General features: G+C 38.2%; 10 protein-coding genes across 10 annotated transcripts; 4 read left to right on the forward strand and 6 right to left on the reverse strand. All coding sequences in view use genetic code 12, as the record gives it.

The window, feature by feature from the left end:
• Positions 1–96: 96 nt before the first annotated feature.
• Positions 97–3,387, reverse strand: CANMA_000680 (uncharacterized protein; the record flags this gene model as incomplete). The annotated part of the gene is made up of 2 exons (XM_051818058.1): positions 97–1,347; positions 2,143–3,387. The coding sequence occupies 2 exons, from the start codon at positions 3,385–3,387 to the stop codon at positions 97–99; spliced, it is 2,496 nt and encodes an 831-aa protein (XP_051673753.1).
• A 422-nt stretch (positions 3,388–3,809) lies between these two features.
• Positions 3,810–5,225, forward strand: CANMA_000681 (RuvB family ATP-dependent DNA helicase pontin; the record flags this gene model as incomplete). The annotated part of the gene is made up of 1 exon (XM_051818059.1): positions 3,810–5,225. The coding sequence occupies one exon, from the start codon at positions 3,810–3,812 to the stop codon at positions 5,223–5,225; it is 1,416 nt and encodes a 471-aa protein (XP_051673754.1).
• A 152-nt stretch (positions 5,226–5,377) lies between these two features.
• CANMA_000682 (syntaxin-binding protein) lies at positions 5,378–7,477 on the reverse strand (the record flags this gene model as incomplete). The annotated part of the gene is made up of 1 exon (XM_051818060.1): positions 5,378–7,477. One exon carries the CDS (start codon positions 7,475–7,477, stop codon positions 5,378–5,380), a length of 2,100 nt encoding a protein of 699 aa, XP_051673755.1.
• Positions 7,478–8,023: 546 nt separating this feature from the next.
• Positions 8,024–9,202, reverse strand: CZF1 (Zn(II)2Cys6 transcription factor CZRF1; the record flags this gene model as incomplete). The annotated part of the gene is made up of 1 exon (XM_051818061.1): positions 8,024–9,202. The coding sequence occupies one exon, from the start codon at positions 9,200–9,202 to the stop codon at positions 8,024–8,026; it is 1,179 nt and encodes a 392-aa protein (XP_051673756.1).
• Positions 9,203–16,223: 7,021 nt separating this feature from the next.
• CCT6 (chaperonin-containing T-complex subunit) lies at positions 16,224–17,921 on the reverse strand (the record flags this gene model as incomplete). The annotated part of the gene is made up of 1 exon (XM_051818062.1): positions 16,224–17,921. One exon carries the CDS (start codon positions 17,919–17,921, stop codon positions 16,224–16,226), a length of 1,698 nt encoding a protein of 565 aa, XP_051673757.1.
• Positions 17,922–18,094: 173 nt separating this feature from the next.
• On the forward strand, positions 18,095–18,868 carry CANMA_000685 (uncharacterized protein; the record flags this gene model as incomplete). Its single annotated transcript, XM_051818063.1, has 1 exon — positions 18,095–18,868. The coding sequence occupies one exon, from the start codon at positions 18,095–18,097 to the stop codon at positions 18,866–18,868; it is 774 nt and encodes a 257-aa protein (XP_051673758.1).
• Positions 18,869–18,910: 42 nt separating this feature from the next.
• Positions 18,911–20,023, reverse strand: CANMA_000686 (methionine aminopeptidase; the record flags this gene model as incomplete). Its single annotated transcript, XM_051818064.1, has 1 exon — positions 18,911–20,023. The coding sequence occupies one exon, from the start codon at positions 20,021–20,023 to the stop codon at positions 18,911–18,913; it is 1,113 nt and encodes a 370-aa protein (XP_051673759.1).
• Positions 20,024–20,245: 222 nt separating this feature from the next.
• CANMA_000687 (uncharacterized protein) lies at positions 20,246–20,757 on the forward strand (the record flags this gene model as incomplete). Its single annotated transcript, XM_051818065.1, has 2 exons — positions 20,246–20,248; positions 20,311–20,757. The coding sequence occupies 2 exons, from the start codon at positions 20,246–20,248 to the stop codon at positions 20,755–20,757; spliced, it is 450 nt and encodes a 149-aa protein (XP_051673760.1).
• Positions 20,758–20,843: 86 nt separating this feature from the next.
• CANMA_000688 (uncharacterized protein) lies at positions 20,844–23,585 on the reverse strand (the record flags this gene model as incomplete). Its single annotated transcript, XM_051818066.1, has 1 exon — positions 20,844–23,585. The coding sequence occupies one exon, from the start codon at positions 23,583–23,585 to the stop codon at positions 20,844–20,846; it is 2,742 nt and encodes a 913-aa protein (XP_051673761.1).
• Positions 23,586–24,126: 541 nt separating this feature from the next.
• Positions 24,127–25,272, forward strand: CANMA_000689 (uncharacterized protein; the record flags this gene model as incomplete). The annotated part of the gene is made up of 1 exon (XM_051818067.1): positions 24,127–25,272. One exon carries the CDS (start codon positions 24,127–24,129, stop codon positions 25,270–25,272), a length of 1,146 nt encoding a protein of 381 aa, XP_051673762.1.
• Positions 25,273–25,282: the final 10 nt, after the last annotated feature.

Genomic DNA, 25,282 nt, shown 5'->3' on the forward strand with positions numbered 1-25,282 from the left:
AAAGGAGACCAACAAAACAACAACTCACACACACACAAAAAAAAATAGAAGCGACTGCTAGTTCTCTTTGTTGCGTTGTTCACAAAGTGCCATCGGCTACCAATAAGGACTAGTATAATAATTTGTGCAACCTTTCTCAACACTATGTCGAAATTCTGGAGGCCACGCGGATTTCATGTATATGGTGTATAATTCATCATTTGTATACCACTTTTTGAACTTCACCTCCACCACCTCTCCAGTGCCAGTAACAACAGTATGTTTAAATTTTGTCAAATCTTCATTGCTATGGAAATGATAGCCGATAGTACCATACGGGAGATTGGGACTCAAGACTTTCATATTGTGTGTGTGTAACATTGAACCATTTATCGGCTCCTCCATCCACCAGTTAATACAACTACTGGGGTACCTGGGGGTCAAATCACATACGGCCCTAGCATCACACTCAGCATTGGCGTGGGTTGACACAATAAGGGATAATAGTTTACCATGGCTAAAATGTCTTAGATCTTGAACTGCAGAAGGTCTTTTACCGATTAACCTTAAACATAATTGTACCAAATGTGGAAAGTCTTTTTCTAAATCACCGTTGGAGAAAAACGTGTTCACGTCAATATCTCCTTTTAGTGACAACTCCCTAAGAGAGCTGGTGTCAAAATAGTCAATCAATTTAAAATTCCCTGTCATATACATGAATTCATAGTAGATCTCGAGCACGGGAACTTTTATAGTACAACGAAAAAGCTTATGGCGCCAATCAAGAACTAAGCGAAGCCCCATCTCTGTCAATTGCTTTACCCTATCAACGCTTTCCAAAACGACAGGTAAATCTCGGTAGGGAATGTGAAACAACTTGAAAGTATCTGAGTACTGTCGAAAATCAGGGGAAACAAGAACAGTAACATCATGGTAAAGATCAAGGGAGTTGTACACCTTATAATCTGCACTTTCACCAGGCTCTGGAGGTTTGTAGTTGAGAAGTGTTTCAAAATAGCGAATTGTTGTAAAATGCCTTAGAATGCAGTCAATCATTGTCACATTGTAAACATACAATTCAAAATGATAAATTTCTTGCGTCCTGTCCATTTTCGCTAAATATCTCTCAAGCGTATCGGATGATATTATTGTATACTTTTTGCTCTTGAGGTTGTTGAGACTTTTCGAAATGTGAAAAGTTTCATTCCAATCTTTTGGTTTCTTCAGCTCGTCGTATATTGGCCATGGTGAATAAACATATATGTTCCTGTACAATTTGGGTTTGGCAATGTAGTAAAATCTGGAATGTAGTGGAGCTAACGTTAACGTATAGTGTTGGTTGAGATGATGGAAAACTTCTTTCAATACCTCAACAGGTAAACTTGACAAGGAAATCATCGCGCTGCTTAAGCTCTTTGTTCAATAGGACAACATTCATGGAAACCGACCTATTATTTATAATTTTCGTATCTCTCCTATAGTTTCCTCATTTTCGAACTGGCTTTTCGGCGCTAAATTGTTGATTGCAAAAGTGCATCTCATCATCGATGGTAGTGAGACTTGTGTAGCCGTTCTTGCATGTGATTAACCTAGTATACTATGCATCTCATGTGAAGTCATTAATCTGAATCAGCTTGGAAAATGTTTCTCATGTATGGGAAACTAAGGCAACATCGTTAAAACTTACATTTTTTGTTTTCTGGTTTCTCTTGTATAGCTCGTCACTTCAGTAGAAGCACAGAAAAAAATGTTTGTGTAATTTTTCCATTTGATGCCAACCAATGGGGTTATGCTAATACAGTCTTTTTATTTTTGTTTCATACTACAGCGACATAATTGTTCATACCACGTTATTACCCAAAAGAATTTCCATACCTCTGACCCGATTGAACTTGGTCCTGTGGAATTAGGGTAATTAGATTAAAAGTATGAAATAATATCAAACCAAATGTTTTTTGTCTGAGCTTAGTCCTTTTCTACTCGCCTCTCTTGGGGAGACTTTTGCAGTTATTTTCCCAAGCCAAAAGCTGTCCCCTTCCTATTCACAAGAGTCCATGCAGTTTAGAAAGATCTCTTTTCTAAACAGTATGGTATAAAGCTACTAGCATGCCTACATAAGCCTTGATAGCTTTCTAAGGTTATCTTTGCTGTTGCCTCTCTTACCCTTGGAGTTAATTGTTCTTTTCTAGATAAGTTTGACCGTTTAACTTTAGTCTTACATACCGACCAAAACTCTTCAATTGCATTTAATGAAGGTGAGTAAGCTGGCAAAAATACTAGTTCCATTCCACTCAGAGCCACCAATAACTCGAGGTCACGACGTTTATGGATGGCTGCGTTATCAAGTACCAAATACTTCATTTCCTTAAGTGCCTGGCTTGCCTCAATTTCTCCAAGCACAGACTTCACAAATGAGTAGAAATGATCAGCTGTGGTACCAACCCTTGTCTTCTTTTCCGCAATGGTAGTGTTGGAATTGACTTTTCTCTTCTTGTTAGGAGAAGTCTCGGCTGGGAGTCGTACCTTCAAGTAAATACACCCTTTTGGAGAGATAGCACCCAAGAATGACACATTGAGACCTCTGGTGACAGGAACTTTAAGGACAGCCTTTTCACCTACTTTTGACCACCCGTATTCCCGTCTCATACTAATGTTGAAACCAGCCTCATCAATGAAAACGCAATTCTTTTCAAGGTCAATTTTATCCTTATTTTCAAGTGCCCACTCGAATCTCTGCTGTTTCAATTCTGGCAGATCCCTTCTCATGGCCCATTTGGAAAGTCTCTTGAGACTAAACTTGCATACCTTGGTGAGAAAGTTATAAATAGTAGAAATACTTGCCTTCACACCCTCAAATGTACTCCTTAGTTTATCCAACAAGAAGTCCAAGGTAACAGTAGGGTCAGAAAGAACCAAATCCTTCAAAAAGAATTTGTGCTCTTGGGTGAGAAGAGGTTTGCGGCCACGCTTTTTAGGTTCGTCATAAATACCATTAATTTCGTTAGCAATAAGGCAATTCCAATTTCTTTTCCAAGTATAAGCTGTTTGTAAACTGATATTGAGCGCTTGTGCAGCTCTGTACGCAGAAGACCCTTGTTCGATAACTAGTTGCCAGAATCTTTGCTTCTCTGCTTCAGAGTAGTATCTGTATGGACCTCTTTTAAATTTATAGGTTTCATCCTGTTCAGAGCTAACGTCTACATCTACATCATCACACTCCATGTTGGAATGTAAATTGTCAGCTTCAATTTTAGTTGGAGGGACTGCTTCATTGTAATCACTGTAACAAAAACAGGACTCTAATGGAGCTGTCTGGAAGTCCAAATCCATGACGTCCGGGTCCAAAGTAAAAGAATTACCAAGTCCATCTACATATCTGTTTGTGTGTAACTCCAGCTTGAAATTCATTATTCCGTTTTAATCTTATATTATGATTTTCCTTTCCTACCCGAAACAATCGCATAAAACAAAATTATGTCGCACTAGTTCGAACAATTTATGTCGCACTGGTATGAAAAATATGTCGTGTTGGTTTGAATAATAAATGTCGCATTGGTATGAACAATTATGTCGCACTAGTATGAAATAAAAATAAAAACACTGTACACTAACACTCTGATAAATTTAATGTCGTAAAATATTCACACGAATGTCACAAATGTATTTCTATTTTTGTTAAAAATAACACGACACTTGATGAAAACGAAAAAAAATTGATTTCTTTGAAAAAGCATCGAACAAGTCTCTGAAATATCATTCATAAAAAACCGCAATTCTATCATCTCACTAACTCCTCTTCTACTACTGCTACTACATATCATTCACAGACAATGGTGCAAATAAGCGAAGTTACTGATCAAACTACATCTTTACCTACTGCTGGTGGTGGTGGTACATCCACCTCCAAAGAGAACAGAACCGCCGCCCACACACACATCAAAGGACTCGGTTTAAACGAACATGGAACAGCCAAGCCCATTGAAGGTGGGTTTGTCGGACAACAAGATGCACGTGAAGCGTGTGGTATAATTGTTGATTTAATCAAGAGCAAGAAAATGTCGGGAAAGGCAGTCTTGATTGCCGGCCCACCAGCCACAGGTAAAACAGCATTGGCATTGGCTGTCTCACAGGAATTGGGACCAAAAGTGCCCTTTTGTCCTATTGTGGGGCTGGAGTTGTATTCAGCTGAAGTTAAAAAGACAAGTGCATTGATGGAGAATTTCCGTAAGGCGATTGGGTTGAGAATTAAAGAAACGAAAGAAGTGTATGAAGGTGAAGTGATTGAATTGACTCCTGAAGAAGCCGAGAATCCATTGGGTGGGTATGGTAAAACTATAAGTCATGTGATTGTTGGGTTGAAAACGGCCAAGGGAACGAAAAACTTGCGTTTGGATCCAAGTATATATGAATCATTACAGAAGGAACGCGTAGCCATTGGAGATGTTATTTACATTGAATCAAATACTGGGGCCGTTAAACGCGTTGGGAGATCAGATGCATACGCTACTGAATTTGATTTAGAAGCAGAAGAGTATGTGCCACTTCCCAAGGGAGAAGTACACAAGAAGAAGGAAATTGTTCAAGATGTCACATTACATGATTTGGATGTGGCCAATGCCAGACCTCAAGGTGGACAAGACGTATTGAGTATGATGGGACAATTGTTGAAGCCGAAAAAGACAGAAATCACCGATAAATTACGCAGTGAAGTCAACAAGGTAGTTTCAAAATATATTGATCAAGGAATAGCCGAATTGATCCCTGGAGTATTGTTTATTGATGAAGTAAATATGTTGGACTTGGAAATTTTTACATATTTGAATAAAGCATTGGAAAGCAGTATTGCCCCCATTGTCATATTAGCTTCAAATAGAGGATTAACTACCGTTAAAGGATCTGATGATTTGTCAATTAAAGCCCCTCATGGATGCCCACCCGATTTAATTGATCGTTTATTGATTGTTAGAACCTTGCCTTATAACCAAGATGAAATCAAGACGATCATTACAAAAAGAGCCAACTTGGAAAACTTAATCTTGTCTGATGATGCAATTAATAAATTGAGCCATGATGGGTTACAGACGTCATTGAGATATGCATTGCAGTTGTTGACACCTGCTGGTATATTAAGTTCAATTGCTGGCCGTTCAAAAGTTGAATTACAAGATGTTGAAGAGTGTGAATTGTTGTTTTTGGATTCAAGAAGGTCAACTAAAGTATTGAATGAATCAAAGACATTCCTTTAGAGAGAGAGAGAGAGAGAGAGTGTGTGTGTGTGTATTATTTTTCTTTATTATTAATAGATCCAAAGTGGGGTGGTAGAAAGAGGGAAATGAGGACATAATCTACTAACTGGCTGAATTTCTTTGATGTAACTATTTTTGCTCTCTAACTGTACCTAATTTTTGCTCAACTGTTCACATTCTTTTAAAAACTCCGTCGCCGAGAGGATATCAGTACTTCCGTAAATGACATTTAGTCTCCCCTTATCACCAGCACCACCAGCAGTAGATCCACTTGCACCTGCACCTGCACCTGTGCCAACACTTGCTCCAGCACCTCCATTCCTACTGCCAGCTTCGCCCCCTCCATGTTGACCGCTCCATTCAGTCAAATTAACATATTCCAAATAGTTACCACCACCCACAACAAACACAATCAGATCACTATACGATTGTCTCTTTGGTGGTTTGGAATGTCCACCTCCTCTTGCTTTGGGATCGAAATACAAGTACTCATCAGTTAAACTGATCGATTGTTGATTGGAATTTGCTGGATCCATAATTGCTTCCACAATTTTAGTAATGGGGAGCAAATTTCGTTCAGGGATGAAATTTTTAATCTTTGATGCTATCGAACTTAAACCTTCAGATATACGACCTTCAGTCAATCCGTAAAGTTTCGATGATAATCCACTAAGCAACGCTGAAGAAGTTTGCGCATTGGATGATGATGTGGACGACGATATTCCTCCACTGCCATTATGGTTGTTGCCACCGGAATAAGAGTCGGACAAATTGGACAAATTGGCAAGTTTCAGATGTTCTTTAAACTTCAAGATATATTCGTAGGCTGACATGTCCAAATCGGGGTAATGCTGAAGCAAGATTGATTTAAATTTGGAAATATAATCTGGCGATAAGTGATCACTAACAAGGGTCAAGATGATCAATGTACGTAATTTATCCAACGAAGTATCTTGTTTAGCATCATCGTTATTCAACAAATCCATAAATTCCTTCAATATCTTTGTATCATTATGATTACCTCCAGCATTTTGTTCAATTTCAAAATAAGTATCCAAATTCTTGGCTTGTAATTCATTAATCAAATTAGATAAAATATCCATATGCATATCCAAAGTTGCCTTTCTTGCCGTCAACTCGGGCAATTTTTCAACAGCTTGTTGAATATTTGCTGTTGAACTGGTGGAGTTTTGATCGATATCATCCAAAGACGTTATGCCCGTCTTGTTGGTAATCTCCTTCGCCTCCTGTTTATATGCATTCAATTCAACATCGGCATTTTCAACCACATCAGGAAATGGCAACTGGGCATACCTGCTCCAAAAAAAGTCACGAGGATCAATATCGTAATTTTTAACCGATTCCGATTCAATGCCATTCTTATCCTTGGTGGTTTTGCGCAATTTGATGGTATTCCTCTTCAACAGGTAAACATCGCTCACCATACACTGGTAAATCCACGAATGGGCAAACATTGACGCTAAGTCAAAGTTCCTATCCAACAAAATAAGTACTGGCCGTTGCGTTAATGCAGTACTATGGTCATTTCCCAACAGTTTGGCATTGCTCAAGTATTCTCGCAATTTCAAATCAAGTTCTTGGGCCACAAACTCAGCTGGTCCGTGTTGCTGGGCACGTATTATCGGAACAACATCCATACTTATAATTAATGATAACAAACCATCAGCAATGGTGCCCACCAAGTCATGGATAGTTTCTTCTTTCGTTTGTGAAGTATTGAAAATTGTAAATATACTGCTCAAATTTAATGAAAACAAGTTGGGTTCAGTAACAACAAAATCCAAGTATTGATCCCACACCTGTTTTATTCTTGATGCTTTACCCAGGAGGGCCACTTGTTTGGCAAATTCCTCCAACAAATCACGAGGTAAATGGGACGTAAAGTTGATGTAATAAGTATCATACTTGTCATCATTCAAGTCATGGATTATAGTACTGATGTTTTCTTTACTGGGTTCAACAAAGTAGATAACTGGTACATCTGGTAATTTTGATCGTTGTTGATTAATCAATGCATGGACAGTGATTCCACACCGTAATAAATCATTCACTCGCAAGACTGATGACAAGATATTTCGCGACTTTTGGTCGAGAACAAGAACTTTCCAGATGATTTCTTCCGACTTGGAGGCCAATGTCAAGTCTGCCGAACCGTCTTTGTTTAAATGAAGCATTCGTTCTAAAATCGAAATCTGACGATTCCTTAGATTGGGTGAAAGCTGTAATGACATAGTTAATGGTGAATTGGGTTATGTCAAATGGTAGTAGTGTCTGCTGTGGTATAAAGTGTACTGTGATTGGGGCTTGTTTTGCAAGGCGACTGTTACGTGTTGGAATTGTTGTCAAAAAAGTCCAACAGCAAAAAAAAATAAGAAGAAAACATAAATAAAAAATTTGAAAATCGTTGACTTCCTAAATAAGTAATACTCGTGAAGGCAGGGGCAATGTTGGAAAACCAACATCGGCATCTGTTCCCACTCTACAAGGCCACTATCCCCTTCTTACTGTTACATGTGATATGTAGATTACTACTCAATAACGAGTAAATAATTGAAAAATATACAAAATTGATACACTATAAGATTATAAATACAAAAAAACTAGATGCTACTTTAAAAAAACAACAAAGTAACATAAATAAAATAAAATCTAAACCCATGAATATGACGACATGCTAATCTGAAGTTAGCGGTCGTCGTCATTGTAGAAGTGAAGAAAATTAGAAGACCGACTCTACCACTCACTCACTCACACAACCGCAAACACATTCTCTGTCCTCATTGAGACCTGTACTCAACTATTCCTCGCAATACCTTAATTCTACCATAAATTTCATGGTCAATAGTATTTTCATCTTCTTTTTGATCTTTTGGCTTATTCTTGTGTTCAGTTCCTGGTCTAGGCCACACACAATTCAACCCTAACCTACCACACTCGGTACATTTTGGTTTCGATTCACAACACCTCTTTTTACGCTGACGACAAGTAAGACATCCCATACGTGATCTGCGTGTTACATGTTTGGCATTATTGTCATTAGTAGGGGCGGCACCAGCAGAAACAGGAATATTGGGGTTGTGCTGATGATATGGATGAGGGATCGAATTGGGTGGAAGTTGCACCGCTGGTACCACATTATTGGTAACTTGCGGATTACCATACGGATAATCATTTACTGGTGCCTCATCCTTTTTTGCACGGGGTTTTCTACCGGGTTTCTTCTTTTGTCGTACGGGTTGACCATTGTCCCCTTGAGGTATGTGAGGTTGCTTTTGTTGTGGTGGTGGTTGTTGTTGAGGCGGCTGCGGGAAGTACTGCTGATTTGGATTGGGAGGGTAAGGGCCCCATTGATGTGGATGTTGACCCTGACGTTGGGGGTCAGGTCCTGATTGGTAATTGGGGTCTTGTCCAGGGTACGGCTGTCCTGGAGGAGGGGGAGCCATTGCGCCGGAGTGATGGTGCTGTGGTTGTTGCTGCTGTGGTTGTTGCTGTGGTGGTTGTTGCTGTGGTGGTTGCTGTTGTGGTTGTTGTTGATTAGGATTAAAGATATCCTGAGAAAGATAGGCTGATTGTGGTGGGTATTGATGGTAAACTGGTGGTTGGGGTCCGTGGTGAGGTTCAGATTTAGTTTGTTGTCCTTGATGCCATCTTTCTCCATCTGAGGGATTGTTAGTGGTAGGTACATATGACGCTGATGGGTTTCTTTCCTGCAAATGCGAATATAAAGGGGTGGTGCCTGCACCATTTATATTTGCAGTAGAATAAGGGTAAACACCGCCGCTGGTAACACGCGGTGTTTCATTGTAATGCGAAGGAGATGACTGGATCTGATTCTGATTCTGGTGCTGTTGTTGTTGTTGTTGCTGTTGTTGTTGTTGTTGTTGTTGCTTTTGACGACGTTGCCGTTGTGTCTGAGGTTGGGTTTGTTTCTTACTGCTCACCGATGCTGTACTCATGTTCTTCCTTTAATCAGTATCTTAATATAATAAAATAATTCAATCACAAATGCAAGGGATTTGGGGGTGGAATGTGTAATTGTTTTTGGTGGAAAAAGAAATTTAAAAAAAATAAAATTAAAACAAAATTAAAGTTCAAAATGATGATGATGATGCAAATGTGCAATCTAATCTTTGATGGTGAATGCAATGAACCAAAACAAAAAAATAACAGAAAATAAAACAGGAGGAGTTTCTCTTTGGTAAAATAAGGTTTAGAACCGGATAGTGAATGAATTAATTCAAATCTTTTCGTCTTAATAAAACAAAACTGTAATCGAAATTATTGTGTTTTGGTTTCGTCCAACAAAATAATCTAAACGCAACTTCTTTTCTTATTTTTCTTTTTGTAACAATATCTTTTAAAATTGAAATTGAAACAGGATTAGGAGGAGAATAAATTTACAACGACCAAGTTGACAAAATGGTTGGTTGTGGTTGTGGTTGTGGTTGTGGTTGTGTATTTTTTTCGCCTTTATGATGATTTTGATGATAAAATGTGGAGAATGTGGCTAATTTTCAAAACCTTTGATCTAACTTCTCTTGCAGAATTTGACGACACCTTAAAAAGAAAATAAAAACAAAAAAAGGACCGAAGGGCAGATGATTCTTCTTTTTTATTCGTTTTTTCTTATTGATCTGATGGAGGAGATTAAGCTTTTCAACAGGGATCAAAATGGGAAAAAAGAAAAAGTTTCTTATGCGAGGTCTTTTCTAGACGTCTTTATATGAATTATTTATAAAAAATCAAAATTTTTGGTTTCACTTTATTTCATTGCTGATAAAATAAACACTCACATAAGAAAGGAAAATGTATTGTTTATAATTTTTTATTTTTTTTTATTTTTTTATTTTTTTATTTTTTCATTTTTGTTTTTGTCTTTGTTTGTGATGGAAAATAAAGAAGAATGTTTGTGTGGGTTTTTTGTTGTTACTTCTTAGGAATGGTTATTTGTGTGAATTCTGCACAATGGCCTATTTTTTAAAAAAGTTCTGTAGTTTGTAGTTTGTAGTTTGTAATCTTTATTGTATCCTTCAAGAAAAAGCCAATAGACATATATATATGTAAGCTGTGTTAAGTAGGTTTTTTCATTATTTAAAAAGCACAAATTTATATTTTAGTCTTATTGTTTTGTGTAATATGCCTTGGTCGTGCATTTAGCTCCAAGAAAATAGAAAATCCGAATATTCGAAAATTTTCTGTGTCTGTTTTCTATTTCTTTATTGCATTTGTGTGCACTGAACATACAAAAGCCCATTTGCCTTGGATAGGATCTTCATTATTGGTGGTAGAAGAGAGTGCGTGTGGTGATGAATTTCCAATGCAGTGATCAGTTGTAGGCCTTCATTGAGAGTCCCATTTGCCCCTGACTGTCCTATTGGTCAGGTGTGCAAGTTTACTTTGTTGCCAGAACTTGCGACTCTTTAGAAATGTAGCTTTATCATAGATACACAGTGTAGTTTATGATTACCACACTAGTGCAACTGAGTAGTTAGATGAAGAAGAAGGTGAAGGTGAAGGTGGATGATGGTGTATAGGTGTGATGAACAAACCTTGTTGCAAAGTTTCCTGGGAACCAAATTATTCCTCAGTTCGTGTCCTCCATGCGTGAGACAAAAGCTAAGTACCGACTGCACATTTATCGCCAAGAATGATCTCTATCATAATACAGTGTAATGTCTTAGTATTGGTCACCCTTCCATCGATCAACATTCTTTGTCTATGTAGTTCTTTTTTGAAGAGTAAAAGAGGTGTTGCAAAACTTGGTTTCCTTTTCTTTACCTCTAGAAGAATAAAAAACCATAAATCACTCAGAGCATTCACCATCAAAGTAGGACAAAAACACAAGACAGGACAATGCCGAAGAAAGTACGGCTCATATTTTTAGCAAATAGATCAACTGCGACAACTATAGACTTGCATCGAAACACTCTTCACTCTTTTAAAAATAATAGACAGCTGACAATAAGAATAGGAGTAGATCTCCCCTTTCCCCAAATTTCCCAAGTAGTTTTCAGATACGACTTCGCTTTTGGATTATTAGAGTGTGTTTATTTACTTTTATTTTACTTTATTTTTTGTCTGTCGGTTTTTTTGTTTTTTGTTTCTTCTTTCGTCTGTCAAATTTTTTCTTTAATTAAATTTTTTGGGGGTTTTTATTTTAAATTTTTAAAATTGAATATATACGGCTCTGGTACTGCATATACGTGATGCTTTAAAAATAACTTTCTGTTTGCTTTACACTTTAGTGAATCCTGCATATATATATATGTACATATTTTTTACATCATACATTGTGCATTGTAATGCAAGTTACACAATTTTGCTTTAGAATAAATTGATTTTTAGCCATTGTACACACACACACACACATACAACACACACTGATATACATATATTGCTTTCATTTAGGTAAGGTAAAGTACACACTAGAAATATATCTCACAAGATTATTTTCTTGTTATTCAAATATCACATCCATCTGTAGTAGTTAGCAGGCAATCAGTGAATCAATATCTCTTCTCCTCCTCCCAACAAATACATGTACGTGGTTCCCTTAATTAACAAGAAAAAAAAAATCTAGAATTAAAATGAAATTAAAATTAAGTTAAAGAACAAAGAACAATACAATTTCTCTATTTGTAGTACAACTATTCTATATTTAGATACACAATGTAATACTCGAAATGCCTAATTAAAAGCAAAGGCAACTAAACTTATTATTCTTTGCTTCTTGAAAACAAAGAAGAATAACTTAATTTCCCCCTCTATATATATACCCCTCTTTACATTCAGATCGCCTTAACGCAATTTTTCATCTTTGAATCCTTTGTTTCTTGCCTTTCATGAGTTAGATGGCCTCACACTAATACTCTCTCTGCACAAATTCTCTTACTCTCCGCCCCTCCCTTGTTGTTTTTTTTTCTTTTTTCTACATATTTTTGACCTCTTATCCTTCGTAAATATGCCTCGTGTATTAATAGTTGCTGTACAAAAGTTGGAAGTCGATAAATAGGGACTAGAGCGAGAAAATAAAAAGAAAAAGAAAAGCATTATTGAAGGGTGCACCAGCAAAAGGCGGCAATTTTGCCTTTCCATTAACTTTCATAATTTCCGCCTTCCGCTTTCTTTTGCATTCCTCCCTTCCTTAATCGATTTATTTAGGCTGTTTTTATTATTATTTTGAGTATTTTAGTTTTTGACTTTTGTTCTATTTTTCCAAAAGTTTAAGAACCAATATGTTAGAAAGACCATACGCTTATTATACACCATGCAATTCGTGAGATATCTCTCTTCGGTTCCATGTCTGATATTTATTTCGCTATTGCGTTTCTTCAGTGTAGGCAAACTTTTGTGTTCAGTATGCAACTGAGCCTTTTTTTATTATTACCTCTTTGTGGTTTCTTTGCTGTTGTTTTAGTGGTTGAATTTCACGTGCTAGCAGAGAATTTGACCTTGAGTGAAACAGTGTTTTACGCCCAATGGAATAGTAAGAAAGCTACTTGGTGAAATGAAACTAGGTGAGAATATCTTTTGCTCGGTTTGTCTTGCCTGAACCACCTCTACATGTTTCTTCTCTCTGCTCCTACTTCAAGTTCCTTTCTTCTTTGCTTTCTGCATTGTTGCATCTTTGAATTAACCTTCGTTACGATTTCCTTTTCGGTTATTCTTTCGTATTAGCTTGACTCAATTTTTTTTTTTTGAGTAACTTGAGGCTAAGTCCCTTTCTTTTACCCTTCTTTCTTTCTTTCTTTCTTTCTTTCTTTCTTTCTCTGTCATTTCAAACGCTAAAATTGAATCAAACGAAAAGGAAGAAGATTAAAAAAGTAAAAACATATTTTGCCTCTCCAGCATAAGTAAAATTACAATTTCAACGTATTGGTTCTACCGAGGCGTATCCCATAGTCCTAAAGAATGTTCACTTCCTCTTCTATGTACATAGCTCTACTTTCCAGTCATGAGCCAGAAGCCAAAAAACATTATATGCACCTTGGATTATGCATAAAATCTTAGATTGCCCTAGATTATCTTCTGTCTTTGTCTAACTTTTATGATTCTGGCGTCTAAATTATTCTTTTCTCCTTTCTTTCTTAGTTTTGTGTACGTTTTGTAGCATGTGCGTTTACAAAGTCAAAGATAATAATAGTTGAAAAAGTATCAAGGTATTATAGCAAACACGATTAAGTTGTGAAAGAGTGTTGGAAAAAAAAGGTTTGTTTTCTGATAACTTACTGTGTTTTAGTAGGGTGGTGAGAGGCTTTTGTTTTTCTAACCTTGTGTTTAAGTTTCGATTGTGCTCTTCCGAAGGTTTAACAACAACAAAATGAAAAAGATCCTGCATATTCTTTTAACCTTTAACTTCTTTAGACTAAAACTCAATTTCACGAAGTGACAACGTTGTTTAGATTTTATCTCAGTGTAGGGATTACATCATCATCCAAATAGTCACGTATAAACTAAAAAAGAATCATAATATTTTCCCCTCCTCGTACTTCACCCTAGTCTGTACGCTTATTCGAACTGCTGAAGCAACTGTTGCTGATAATGTATACTTTGTTTTACTGAAATATGTTGTGGATTTAAAAAGATTAGCGCCCAACAACAACAATAATAATAATAAGTGTATATGCATAGAGAAAACAGACAAAAAAATTTCTGAACGGTGTCTATTTCATAGTTACGAAGAGCAACAAAGTATTTCCGGCTAAGTTATGTACGATAGGCTATGTAAACAAATCTAAACTATAAACTCACACACACACTCACACACACATACTCACGCACACACACAAAGCAAACGAGAAGAAAAAGAAGAGTACTCTCTTGCATTTTACGGCCAAGGTGACAGATTCCTTGGCCTTCTCTTTCTTCTTATTTTTATTCCTCGGGCATATATTAATTTTCTTAAAAATAGACTGCATTTATATTTCTCCCCCGCTCACCTGTTGATAAATCTGGGGGAGGAAGGGGGGAAGAATGTTAAACGCCAAAAGCGCCTCTACTTCTTGACTCAGTCACTACAACTACTCGTTTAGCTGTTTTAGTCTCGCTTGCTATTACCTCTCAGCCTTTTGATTTACTAAAAGCAAAGTAGACTGAAATAGCAAAAATATTCTTGTATTGAAATTTCATGCCTTACAGGTGACAGCATCATTTTTACGTGCGTTTAGTTTAAAAAAGCCACTACCACTCAGTTGGTTTTGTGGGGAAGCAAAAAGTAATCTTGTCTTCTTTTAGGCGTCAACACAGGGCGCATCAAAAATTCCTTCTTTTCGCTTACACTATAGATTCTAATTGCACTCCATGATAGCAAGATTTTTTTAAGGATTCTAGTTTGAAAAAAATATGAACCCTTCCTGCCTCGGTATTTCTTAAATGTATTAATGCTTCGGATTTATGGATAAGTTTAGATCCTTCTTTCGTTGTCTTTCTTCCGGATTTCCTTTCGGTTTTGTGGCTCACTTCGATCAAAATCTCAAAATCCGCCTCAGCGCAAGTTAAACAAACAAACAATTGACAACAATTGACAACAGTTGACAACAGATTGATCATTTTTTACTTTTGGGTCTCTTTGTTCTACTTTTAGTCCAGATCTTTTTAAAGCTTTTCTTTTCTTGTAATGGAAATTAATGCCATCAACAATGAGATTTCATGTATCTTGGAAATCTAGAGTCGATGGGAAAGAGACAGGGACTGCAAAGGAGTGATCCAGGTATCTTGTTCAGGTCCAATACCTTTCAAAAAACCCATCTCAGTTCCTTTTCCTAGTGATTGATTTGTTGTGATGAAAGATTTATTTACAAAAAATGTTCCGAAAATCATTTGCTCTATATTTGACCCGGAATTAATAAACAAAAACAAAAAACAAATCACAATTTTAAAACAATAAAGGTTGAAGACCTATTATAACAGCAATTAAAGCTACGCATAGTCACTTAAATTGAGGTGGGCACAATAATAGCATCGTGTATTATCACAAAGCGTCTTTGCTAATAAAATAACCCTCTATGCTTTTTAATACCCAAATTTGGAGGTTAGTTTTTTGCCATCTTTGTGTGATATATGGACTGAAAAATTATTGACCACAAGAATCAGCATCAGCCAAGGGCTGGATCACAACACTTCAATATTCGGAAGTTTGACATGTCCCAATACTTACTTGCTTCCGGATAAATACATATGACATACCTCACTAAATTTGCGTCTAAGTCATCGAAAGCTGCTTGGTTATCAACCGTAGCGTCAATTGTACTTTCTTTGTCGTGGTCTAGATTCTACGCTTTTTCTTAAAGTGGAAGAGAGAAACAAATCACTCTTGAACTCTCCTTAAATTGCTCAACTGTCAAGCTCTACTTCCACTTTTCACTCTTTTAGTATTTCCATGAAGTCCAATCATTCTTCCTCTTGTTTTTTTTCTTTTTTATTTTGCAACGAAATGGAAGAAGGTGCTTTAAAAGTGATATTGGCATCCAGTTCTACTCTTTTTTTTCAAGTGGCTTAGCTCGTTTTAGACGATGGATAATTGATCTTTACATATTCTGCATTTAATAGACAAGGCTCTATTTCCCATTTTAAGAATGGTTACATTTTTAAACAAACCACTTTACCCCTTTTCAAAAACTTATTCTTTCGTAAATTTGGGTCTAGGCTAAGTTGAATGTCTTTTAATGCATACCTGCTTTCCTTTTATTCCTTATTGTTTTTGTTCTTTTCAACGCCAAGTAAATTATTCGTAATTTACGTTTACATACGGCTGAGCTGAGGGATCAACTAGCTCGGTATTAATTTGCTACACACACATGCCTAACTATTCAATTTAGCCAAGCCTTCTGTCCCGCCCCTAACTGCTCGTAAATGCAACAATGTTTAAAAGTGTATCCATGTACTTTACTTTTGTCCAACGCCTTACAACAGAGCTTTTTGTCACTTACATTGTAAAAAAGTCTAGCTTTGCGATTTAAACTGCTTTTTATATCTACCTTACATCATGCCTGGTGCACCCATGGGCGGCATACCTGCGGGCATTCCACCACCAGCACCAGGTGGACCTCCAGGTGGACCTCCCGCACCACCTTCCTTCAAACTCGATCTTCCTGCTTTCAACAACTCATCACACAACAACAAGTTAGATGCAATACCAGTAGCTGAGCTTATAGCATTTCTCACCACCCTATATGAATCCCAAACACCCTCCACTGTTGGATCCAAAGGTTCACCAGTTTTCAAATCAACACCAACAACGTGTCCATCATTTATATCATCTTGACAATTAGATATAGTTTCCAATTGATCTAAACCAGCATTAGCTGACAATGTCTTTGGTACCACCAAAAGTGACTCGGCAAATGCTTGGATACCAGGCTTGTTTTTACCTTTCAATATCTTTTTATCATGAAGCAACTGGTTATTACAACTCATCCAAAAGGCTCCAGCTCCAGGTATAACACTCTTGTCTTTTATTACATTAGCCACTGACCTCAATCCATCTCTAACCGCATCCTTTGTTTGCTGTAACGAGTGAGAATTCGATCCCTTAATTAAAATGGTGGAAGCACGAGGGTCCTTGTTTTCCGTCACATAAGTGAATTTATCTTCACCTATACTATTTTCATAAACCAACCCGGAATAACCCAAGACTTGTGGAGTCAAATCATCAACCGAGTTTTGTGCCTCACCTCCACACACCAATTGCAATCTCTCCATATTTCTTCTTTTGGCTCTTCTTAAAGCCAATATTCCATTCTTGGCCAATACATCCAATGACATGGGGTCTATTCCCTTTTGATTTATTATAACAAACCCTTGGTCAGAATTTAATGAATCACCACAAACTTGATTTTTCAAATCAACAATCTTTTTCAACTTCTCATCAACAAATTTACGTTCCGATGCAACTAATTTATCACGTTGCTCAGCCGATGAGTAAAAGAATCCTGAGTTGACTTCAGTCTTTTCGTATTCTAAAGATACATTCAAGATCAAAATATGGGCATTCTGCACCCTTTTAGGCATATCAGGATGACGAGCACCATGGTCCAATACAAGCCCTTTGATCAACTCAGTCTCCTTTGAATGGCCGTGTTGCATCGTTATAATTTCAATCATGTGCAAGTCTAAAGGATGATCATCATGCTTGACCGTTGACACGGCATCAGTAACAATAGGCGTCAACACATCAGCTAAATCATTGGTGACTTTAGTAATCAATGAACTTCTAGCAATCTGTAACAAAAATTCACGGTCAAAAGTCTCAGTCTTGGTCTTGAATTGATCTAAAAACTTTAAACTCTCATCACGCGCAACATCAAACCCATCAACAATAACTCTTGGGTGGATGCCTTCGCTGATAAACCTCTCTGCTTGTTTCAATAATTCACCCACCAATAAAACCACGGTAGTGGTTCCATCTCCCGTGATTTCGTCTTGTGCAGTAGCTGCACGAGCAATCATTACTGCTGTAGGATGTTGAATTTGCATTTCGTTTAATAAAACCTTGCCATCTTTGGTCAATTTCAATGCCCCTGATCCATCAACTAATAATTTCAATGTTCCCTTGGGACCCAAGTTTGATGCCAAAACTTGTTGCAAACCTTGAGCAGCATTGATGTTAACTTGCAACGCCTGAGCCCTTCTGAATGACTCGGCTTTGGGGTTAAGTAGTTGAATTGATGAAGACATTTGCCGTGTAAGTATGAAAGTTGGCAACGTATTTCGGTGCTTTGCAATTTTTTTTTTTCTTCTTCCTTTTTTTCTCTTTTGTCTTTTTGATGCGTGCGCTACTTTCTTCATGGAACCACATCGAAAGAAATCCACACACGCACGCACAACCGCTCAGGGAAGACGCGACCAAGATGAGCTTAGAAGAACAGATTTTTATTCCAGCAAGAGACCACCTACTAGTCAAACAAGATGAAAGAGAGACGGTAATTCGATCGTGTCGGGAAATAACGAGCTACTCGAAAAAGGCAATTTTCACACTACACCGATCAGTGCTGGATGACATTGTGACAAAAGAGCTAACTCTATACTTGAATGTAATTGGTGAGCACCTACGTAAAGTGAATGCCATATATGTAAACAATTACCACTTGCGAGGTTCAATTCTGGGGGCAGTTGAAGAATTGATTGAGTTTTTCACTTTTGGGTACTACAAACGAACAGGTGGATTGATCAAGTATGAATTGTTTACACAACTACTCAACCTTGTGGCAGACGGGGAAATCGATGCAGTTGTGAGCTACCTCTTGCACGCAGAAACTGCCTTACCTGAAAAGAGTCTTTCGCCGATTGGATTTGTTGACAAGTCAGATTATATCATGGGATTATTCGATTGTACCGGGGAAATAATGAGAATGGTTATCCTGCAGTCATCGGACACTTCGGGAGAGCTCCAAATGGCAAAAACATTGGAAAACTACAATTTTCTAAAAGACTTACACGAGCAGTATACCATATTAACTACATACTACCCAGGCATATCCATACATCATGGCGCTTTCGATGACGCTTTGAACCTGAAGGGTAATTACTCATTTAAAAAGAAGTTACAAGTGCTTGAATCGTCACTTAGCAAGATACAAAACACGCTACTCGATATCCTCATCAGTGATAAGGAAGTTTTATAGATAAAAAAATCAATTGTTTTATTTACAATTATTTTCCCCACTCTAAATTCTTGGAATTGGTCCGCCTGGAGAGTTTTCATTTCTGGCTGTCAATACTTCAACCCCATCTTCAGTAACCAACAACATCTGTTCGAATTGTGCCGACCTCTTTCCATCCTGTGTAGTTGATGTCCATTTATCAGGCCAAGTACAATCTTTATAAGTGCCCAAGTTAAGCATAGGCTCGATCGTAAAAACTTGACCCGGTTTGATAATTCCAATAGCTTTATTCTTGGCATAGTGAGGAATGTTTGGTTGACAATGAAACAATGTACCACACCCATGGCCACAATAGGTACGTACTACTGAGCAGTTGTTTTCTGATGCGTGCTTTTCGATAATGTTTCCCAATTCCCTAAACGCAACACCTGGTTTGACTGCTTGAATTGCTAAATCAAGACATTCCCTGGTAGTTTCAACTAAACGCACAGTATCAGGGTCACTCTTGGCTCTATCACCAACATAGTAAGTTTCATTCAAATCAGAATGAAATCCCATGTAATATATCGTAACATCCAAATTAATAATATCGCCATCCTTCAACTTAGTCTTGTCAGGTATACCATGACAAATAACTTCATTGACTGAAGTGCACAATGATTTGGGGAAATTGTAATAGTTCAAAGGCGAGGGGTAGGCATTTCTCTTGATACATTCCCTGTGTAAAATCTCATCCAATTCATCAGTGGTAATCCCTGGTCTTATATGGCTTGCAGTTATATCCAAGATTTCTCTAGCTACTTTACTGACTTTCTGGATCTTGGTAATCTCCTTCGGGGTCAAGGCGGGTATTTTACCAACACGATCATTTTTAATTTCACTGATTGGTTTCCCATGTTGGGCATAATCGGGTAATTTAATATGCTTAGGAATAGCCCTTCTTGGGCTCAATGGATAATGAGGTCTTAAGTCGCCAGTATATGAAAAGTTGGGAAAGGGAATATAAGTTTCTTCTCCGTCATCTGATTTATGGATTGCTTTATGAATCGAGTAACTAGAACGGAAACAATTTTGATCGCAAAACACACTGGAAACACCTGCTTGTAAACACACAGGACATTTCAACATAGAGTTTGTTTCTTTACCGCACTGCGGTGCTGCACATACAGAAGCCATAGTTGGGGTTTAGTTGTTTGTTTAACTGTTCGTGATCTATCTGAGATGAGGATAGAGTCTTTTGTTAGTAAAGATTTTTTTTTTATACGATTTGATGTGGCAGGTAGTGTACATCTGCAAAAGAATTGCTGTAGACAAAAAAAGGGAAAAGTTGAAAGTGTTTTCCTGAGTGATTTTGCCGTTGAGTTACATATTCTCCGTACACTTTGACCACCTTCAGCAATGGTATGTTCTTTTATCCACTTACAAATTACATATTCATATATGCATCTACTAACTCAATACAGTCTTTGAAAATAATCCCCTCCGATTCAAGAGAATCTGAAGTTTCATCCACTCACTTCAACGCAGCATCCAAGAATGCACCATCATTATCAGAAACATTACATACCCAATCAGGGCCAGTAAATATATCGTCCAAGATAAACAATCTTCATCCTTTGCAATCAAGAGTTAATAATTGGGAACAAACCCAACAAGATACCAGATTCGAAACTTATAGGCGTATATTTGGTGCTGGTGAACCTATCAAGAGAACAATGGAGTTGTCAATTGTTGAAAATACCGATTTTAAGCCTCAGGTATTGGGAGGCAGTGATCCAATGCATAAAGATATGTTGTTAGGTAAGGATAGTAGCTTGGATTGGGAGGACGTTTATCCTAACGGATTAAACCAAAACGGCAACAACGTAATGGACATGCATGGTGAAATAGAAAAGAAATTAGGTCTTTAAGTAGAGTTGTTTAATGAATTAGGAATTGAAGTCTTCATACAGTCAATTAATTTGCCTTACATATACATCTCTCGCTATACACGGAATCACTTTCTAGATCCACTCTTCTTTTTAGTTTTAACGCTAGTGCTCCATCCATCTTCATCAACAGTTTGAACCTTGTCAGCACTGGAAATGATTGCTGATGACCAGCTGGTGTAGTCCTTGGCAGCTTCGCGTCCCAAGGTCTGTTCCACTTTGCCTTTTCTCTTAGCAAACTCTTGGGCGAATCTTCTTCCGTCCATTGTGGTACTTGACGCGTAAATGGTTTCTGAGATTAATTGTTGCGTATCGGGAGAATTGTGAGGCAATGTGATAAACATTTCTAATAAGTCATTCTTTGATACTGATGGGTAAAGATTAGTCATTTGCGATCTAGCCCAAACTAAAAAGTCTTCTCTAACAGCTTGTAAATTGACTGAAGAAGTGCTTGTTTTTGCAGCAGACACGTTACGTAACAATTGAGGGGTTAGCTTGGATGCTGGTACCCCTGTAGAAGTGCTTGAAACAGTTGCTGTTTTTAATGGCGTCTTTTTGGCAGAAGCAACAGTTGTCCAAGCAGTGGTCTCCTCCTTTGGCACTGCATGAGCTAAAGCATTGGCAAATGACAAATTAGGAGAGAAGCTGGTACCTGTGGAAGTGCTAGCCGATAATGGGGCTGATTGAGCATGTGCTGTAGCTGTAGCAGCGGCAACGGCAGCGGCCTTGGCCTTGGCCTTGGCAAGTTCAGCTTCCTCTTTTTGAATCTCGGCCAAGGACTTCACCACGGGAGTTGAGTCAGAAGCAGCGCCCCATGTAGGCGGAAGTTGTGTTTTCTTGTTCTCCTGTTCAATAGCAGCTGCCTTCTCTGATGCTGCATTGGCTGCCCATGCCTTTTGGGCCTGCTCGGCTTTTAATTTGCTTTGTAACTTCTTTTGCTGTTCAGACTTTTCAGACTCGACCTTTTGTATTTCTTTCAATGACAAGTTTGGTTGCTTAGCATCGTCAGTTTTTGTTTTGGATGCCCATGGCGCCAACGCTTGTGGTTTTGCAGGTTTCAAATCAACAGTTCTGGTAGGTGGAACTGTGATCTCCTCTTCCGCTTCTGCTACTTTGACTTCAGGTTCGTCTTTTTTCTTTATCTCGCCGGCTGTCTTCTTTGGAGGTGTAGGAGTAACTTCCTCCTTAGTTTCAGCAAATGAGGTACCAGCAGGTTCGTTGTCATCTTGTAAAATATCTGTAACAACCGAATTCATAACCAAGCTCTCATTCGCATCCTCTTCTTTGCCTGATAAGGAGTCATGTCTTACATCTGGATAACCACCCACATTATGATTAGTACTTGCTCCTGGCGTAAAAGGAGAGTTGATTCGAGAAACTGATTGGCCAAGGTTAGCACTCGATATCCATGGCGAAACTGGAGCAGGTTGGCTCATTTGTGGATTTCCAATTGCACCGTGATTATTCAAACCACCAATGAAATTACCGGCACTGGAACCAGTTGCAGAAGCAGGACCTGATACTTGGCCCACAAGCGGCGAACCTGTATCAACTGCCCAATTACTATTATTTCTCGAGAGCAATGGTTTCTGTTGGTGTTGAATCTGTTGCTGCAATAAGGATGGCATAGAAGGCAAATTAAAGTTTTGGTCAAAGCTATCATGAGTTGCAGATGTGGCTGCCAGTGGATTAAAATTGTCAATTCCTGTAAAGCCTGGTCCACTTGGAAAGCCAGTGTTTATGTTGCTCAAATTAGTCATTGGCAGGTTAAGATTGGCCGAAAATGTCTCATTGGCCGGTGAATTGATGAAGTCGCCGGCAAACATAGACTGTGGTAAAGTCGATGAAGGCAAACGGATTGAGTTGTGAAGCGACTGTCTGTTTCCCAACCCAAAATCTTGCTCCTTCTTGGTCAAATCTGGCAAAGGAACTTTGAAAGGTTGGATGTAATTTTGTACAGCATCACATAAACTTTTCAACGTTTTAAATTCCTGTTCCTCTTTTCTTCTTATTCTCAAATCAAGATCCAAGTATCCACCGGTAAACCATTCCTGCATCATATCACCGTTGAATGGACCCTGTTCATTCCCAGAGGGGTCAATATAAAGCCATTCGAGTTTGTCAGATGAAACTAGTGCCTTAGGTTGCGAAAGACCTGGGGGGAGCTCAGTCGAAAAAGTCGAGCTAACAGAGTTGCTGTTCCCAAAACTTCCATGAAAGCTGGGAGTCCTCTCAAAACTCAATGGATTTGTTGACAAAGGGATCTGCCCAGTTTTTTCATCCGACAAATTCAATTTGTTCAATGACTCAGAAATGTTATCACCACTAAATCTCTCAGCGTTCCCTTTGGTAGAAAAATTGCCTTCTTTGCCATCTTGAGAGACGAGGTTTTCCTGACGGGCATCACCTTGCAGTTGAACTCCAGAATTTGGGTTGTTCTTCTGGTATTGCTCCTGTAAAGTCAAGTGGTAGATAAGCTCCGGCTTGGATACTTTGTAGTTTTCATTCCCATCTGTCTTCACTTCTGAGTTCATTATCTTGTCCTGGTTATCGTACCACACCTGGAACACCTCATCCATGCTATATGGCTTCCCATTCTTGTTCTCCTGAACATTTTTAATCAGACTACCATTGCCGTAATGGTTGTGGTAGTTGCTATTCAGGTGAGCATTAAACAGGTTGTTATTATAACCATTGAAATGATGCTTTCCAGAATTGCTGTTGCTGTTGGATCCAGCATAAGATGAGGTTGAATCATCGAAATTTTCATTTGCAGAATGATCGAGGGTCCTACGTGATCTTGAAAACATTTTTTTTCTTCTCTGTTGCTTTAATCGGTTGATAAATTATACAGCTTGTACTCTGTGACTATATTAGAACAAATTGATCTTTGTCTCGAATGCTTTGCAGTAATACTGAGTGTGTATGTTCAAAGGTGTACTCTAAAATTTTTCTTTTTCATCTTTTTTTTTTCACCAAAATCGTTTTGTATGGGATATGTCTCGCTACCAAGTTCCGCTGAGAAGGACAAAAGAACTTTACACAAATGGCGTATAACGACTAAATTGACCTTAACACGTCAACTCCTGTCGTGCTCTATTTAAATTGTGTCATTATTTACATTTTTTGCAGTGGTAAATTCACCGTTGTCTATTTTTTTTTGTTATACAAGATATGTCATAAAAGGAGGCATATTTATTCATTCCTATGATGAGGCTTGAGTAACTCAGTAAAAAGTCTTTGCCGTAGATGATACTTTTCATATGGTTGCTATTATTAACGCTGAAAGTACTCGCTTTGGAGCCTCCTCATTTGGACGGCTTTTATGAACCGCCCACAGAATATCATGGAATGCGCTTGGGAGAAATACTAAAGGTGAGACAACCTCCTGTCCCAATACGTTCTTACTTGGCACCAATTAAAGCCATATCATGGCAGCTTCTCATTAGGTCAGAGGACTCGTTTGGTAATCCAAATGTAATTGCCGCAACCATATTGGAACCTCCGAACGCAGACTCCAGCAAAATATTAGCATATCAGGCTTTTGAAAACTCTGCTACTGGGGATTGTCGTCCTTCTTATGCAATCCTTTCGGGGTCTTTTGAAACTTTCCAAATCCAAGCCGAGCTCGCATTTATATCGGCGGCGTTATCTAAGGGGTGGTTTGTACTAATACCAGACTATGAGGGGCCGCAACTGTCATTTCCGGCAGCAAAAATTTCAGCATTTTCAGTAATGAACGCTATGAGGGCCGCCAGGACGTTTATTAACAAAGAAGCCCACTTTGCAATGTTGGGATACTCTGGTGGTGCATTTGCATCAGCTTGGGCTGCAATCCTTCAACCTCAATATGCGCCAGAGTTGAAAATTGTAGGGGCTGCATTAGGGGGTCTTATCGTCAACATTAGTGCTTTGGTTGAAAATGTGGATGGAGGCCCATATGCTGGTTTGGTTGTCAATATCCTAAATGGATTGGGAAACGAGTATCCCAGATTTAAATACGCAATTCACAGGTACGGGTTGAACTTGAGAAACTATTGTCTAGTATCAGCGGCAATCCACTATTTTGGCTCCAAGTTCAACGTTGACGTTTACAAAAACTTTTTGCAAAATGGAATCATCAAATACTACTTCAACAAAAACAGTCTCTTGGGTAAACAGGCGCCAAAGTTACCAATCTTTATTTACCATTCAATGTTGAATGAAATGTCGCCAATAAGTGAAATATATAAATTGATAGACCAATGGTGTGAACAGGGTGCACAGTTGGAATTTTCCGAGGATTTAAGTTATAACCACATGGTGGAGGCATTCTCAGGAATACCGGCAGCTTTAACGTGGTTGGAAGACAGATTTGAAAAGAAAAAGATGCCAGCCAAGTGCGTCAGGGAAAAGCGGGCTTCTAATTTGATGTACCCTGGCAGTTCAACGTTGATCAAGCACCATTTAAAGAACTCCCTACTGCAAGTCATGTCATCAATCAACCTTTTTTCATAAGTCAATCGCG

This window comes from Candida margitis (assembly GCF_024628925.1).
Source record: "Candida margitis strain CBS 14175 chromosome Unknown scaffold18, whole genome shotgun sequence".
Classification (NCBI taxonomy): domain Eukaryota; kingdom Fungi; phylum Ascomycota; class Pichiomycetes; order Serinales; family Debaryomycetaceae; genus Lodderomyces; species Lodderomyces margitis.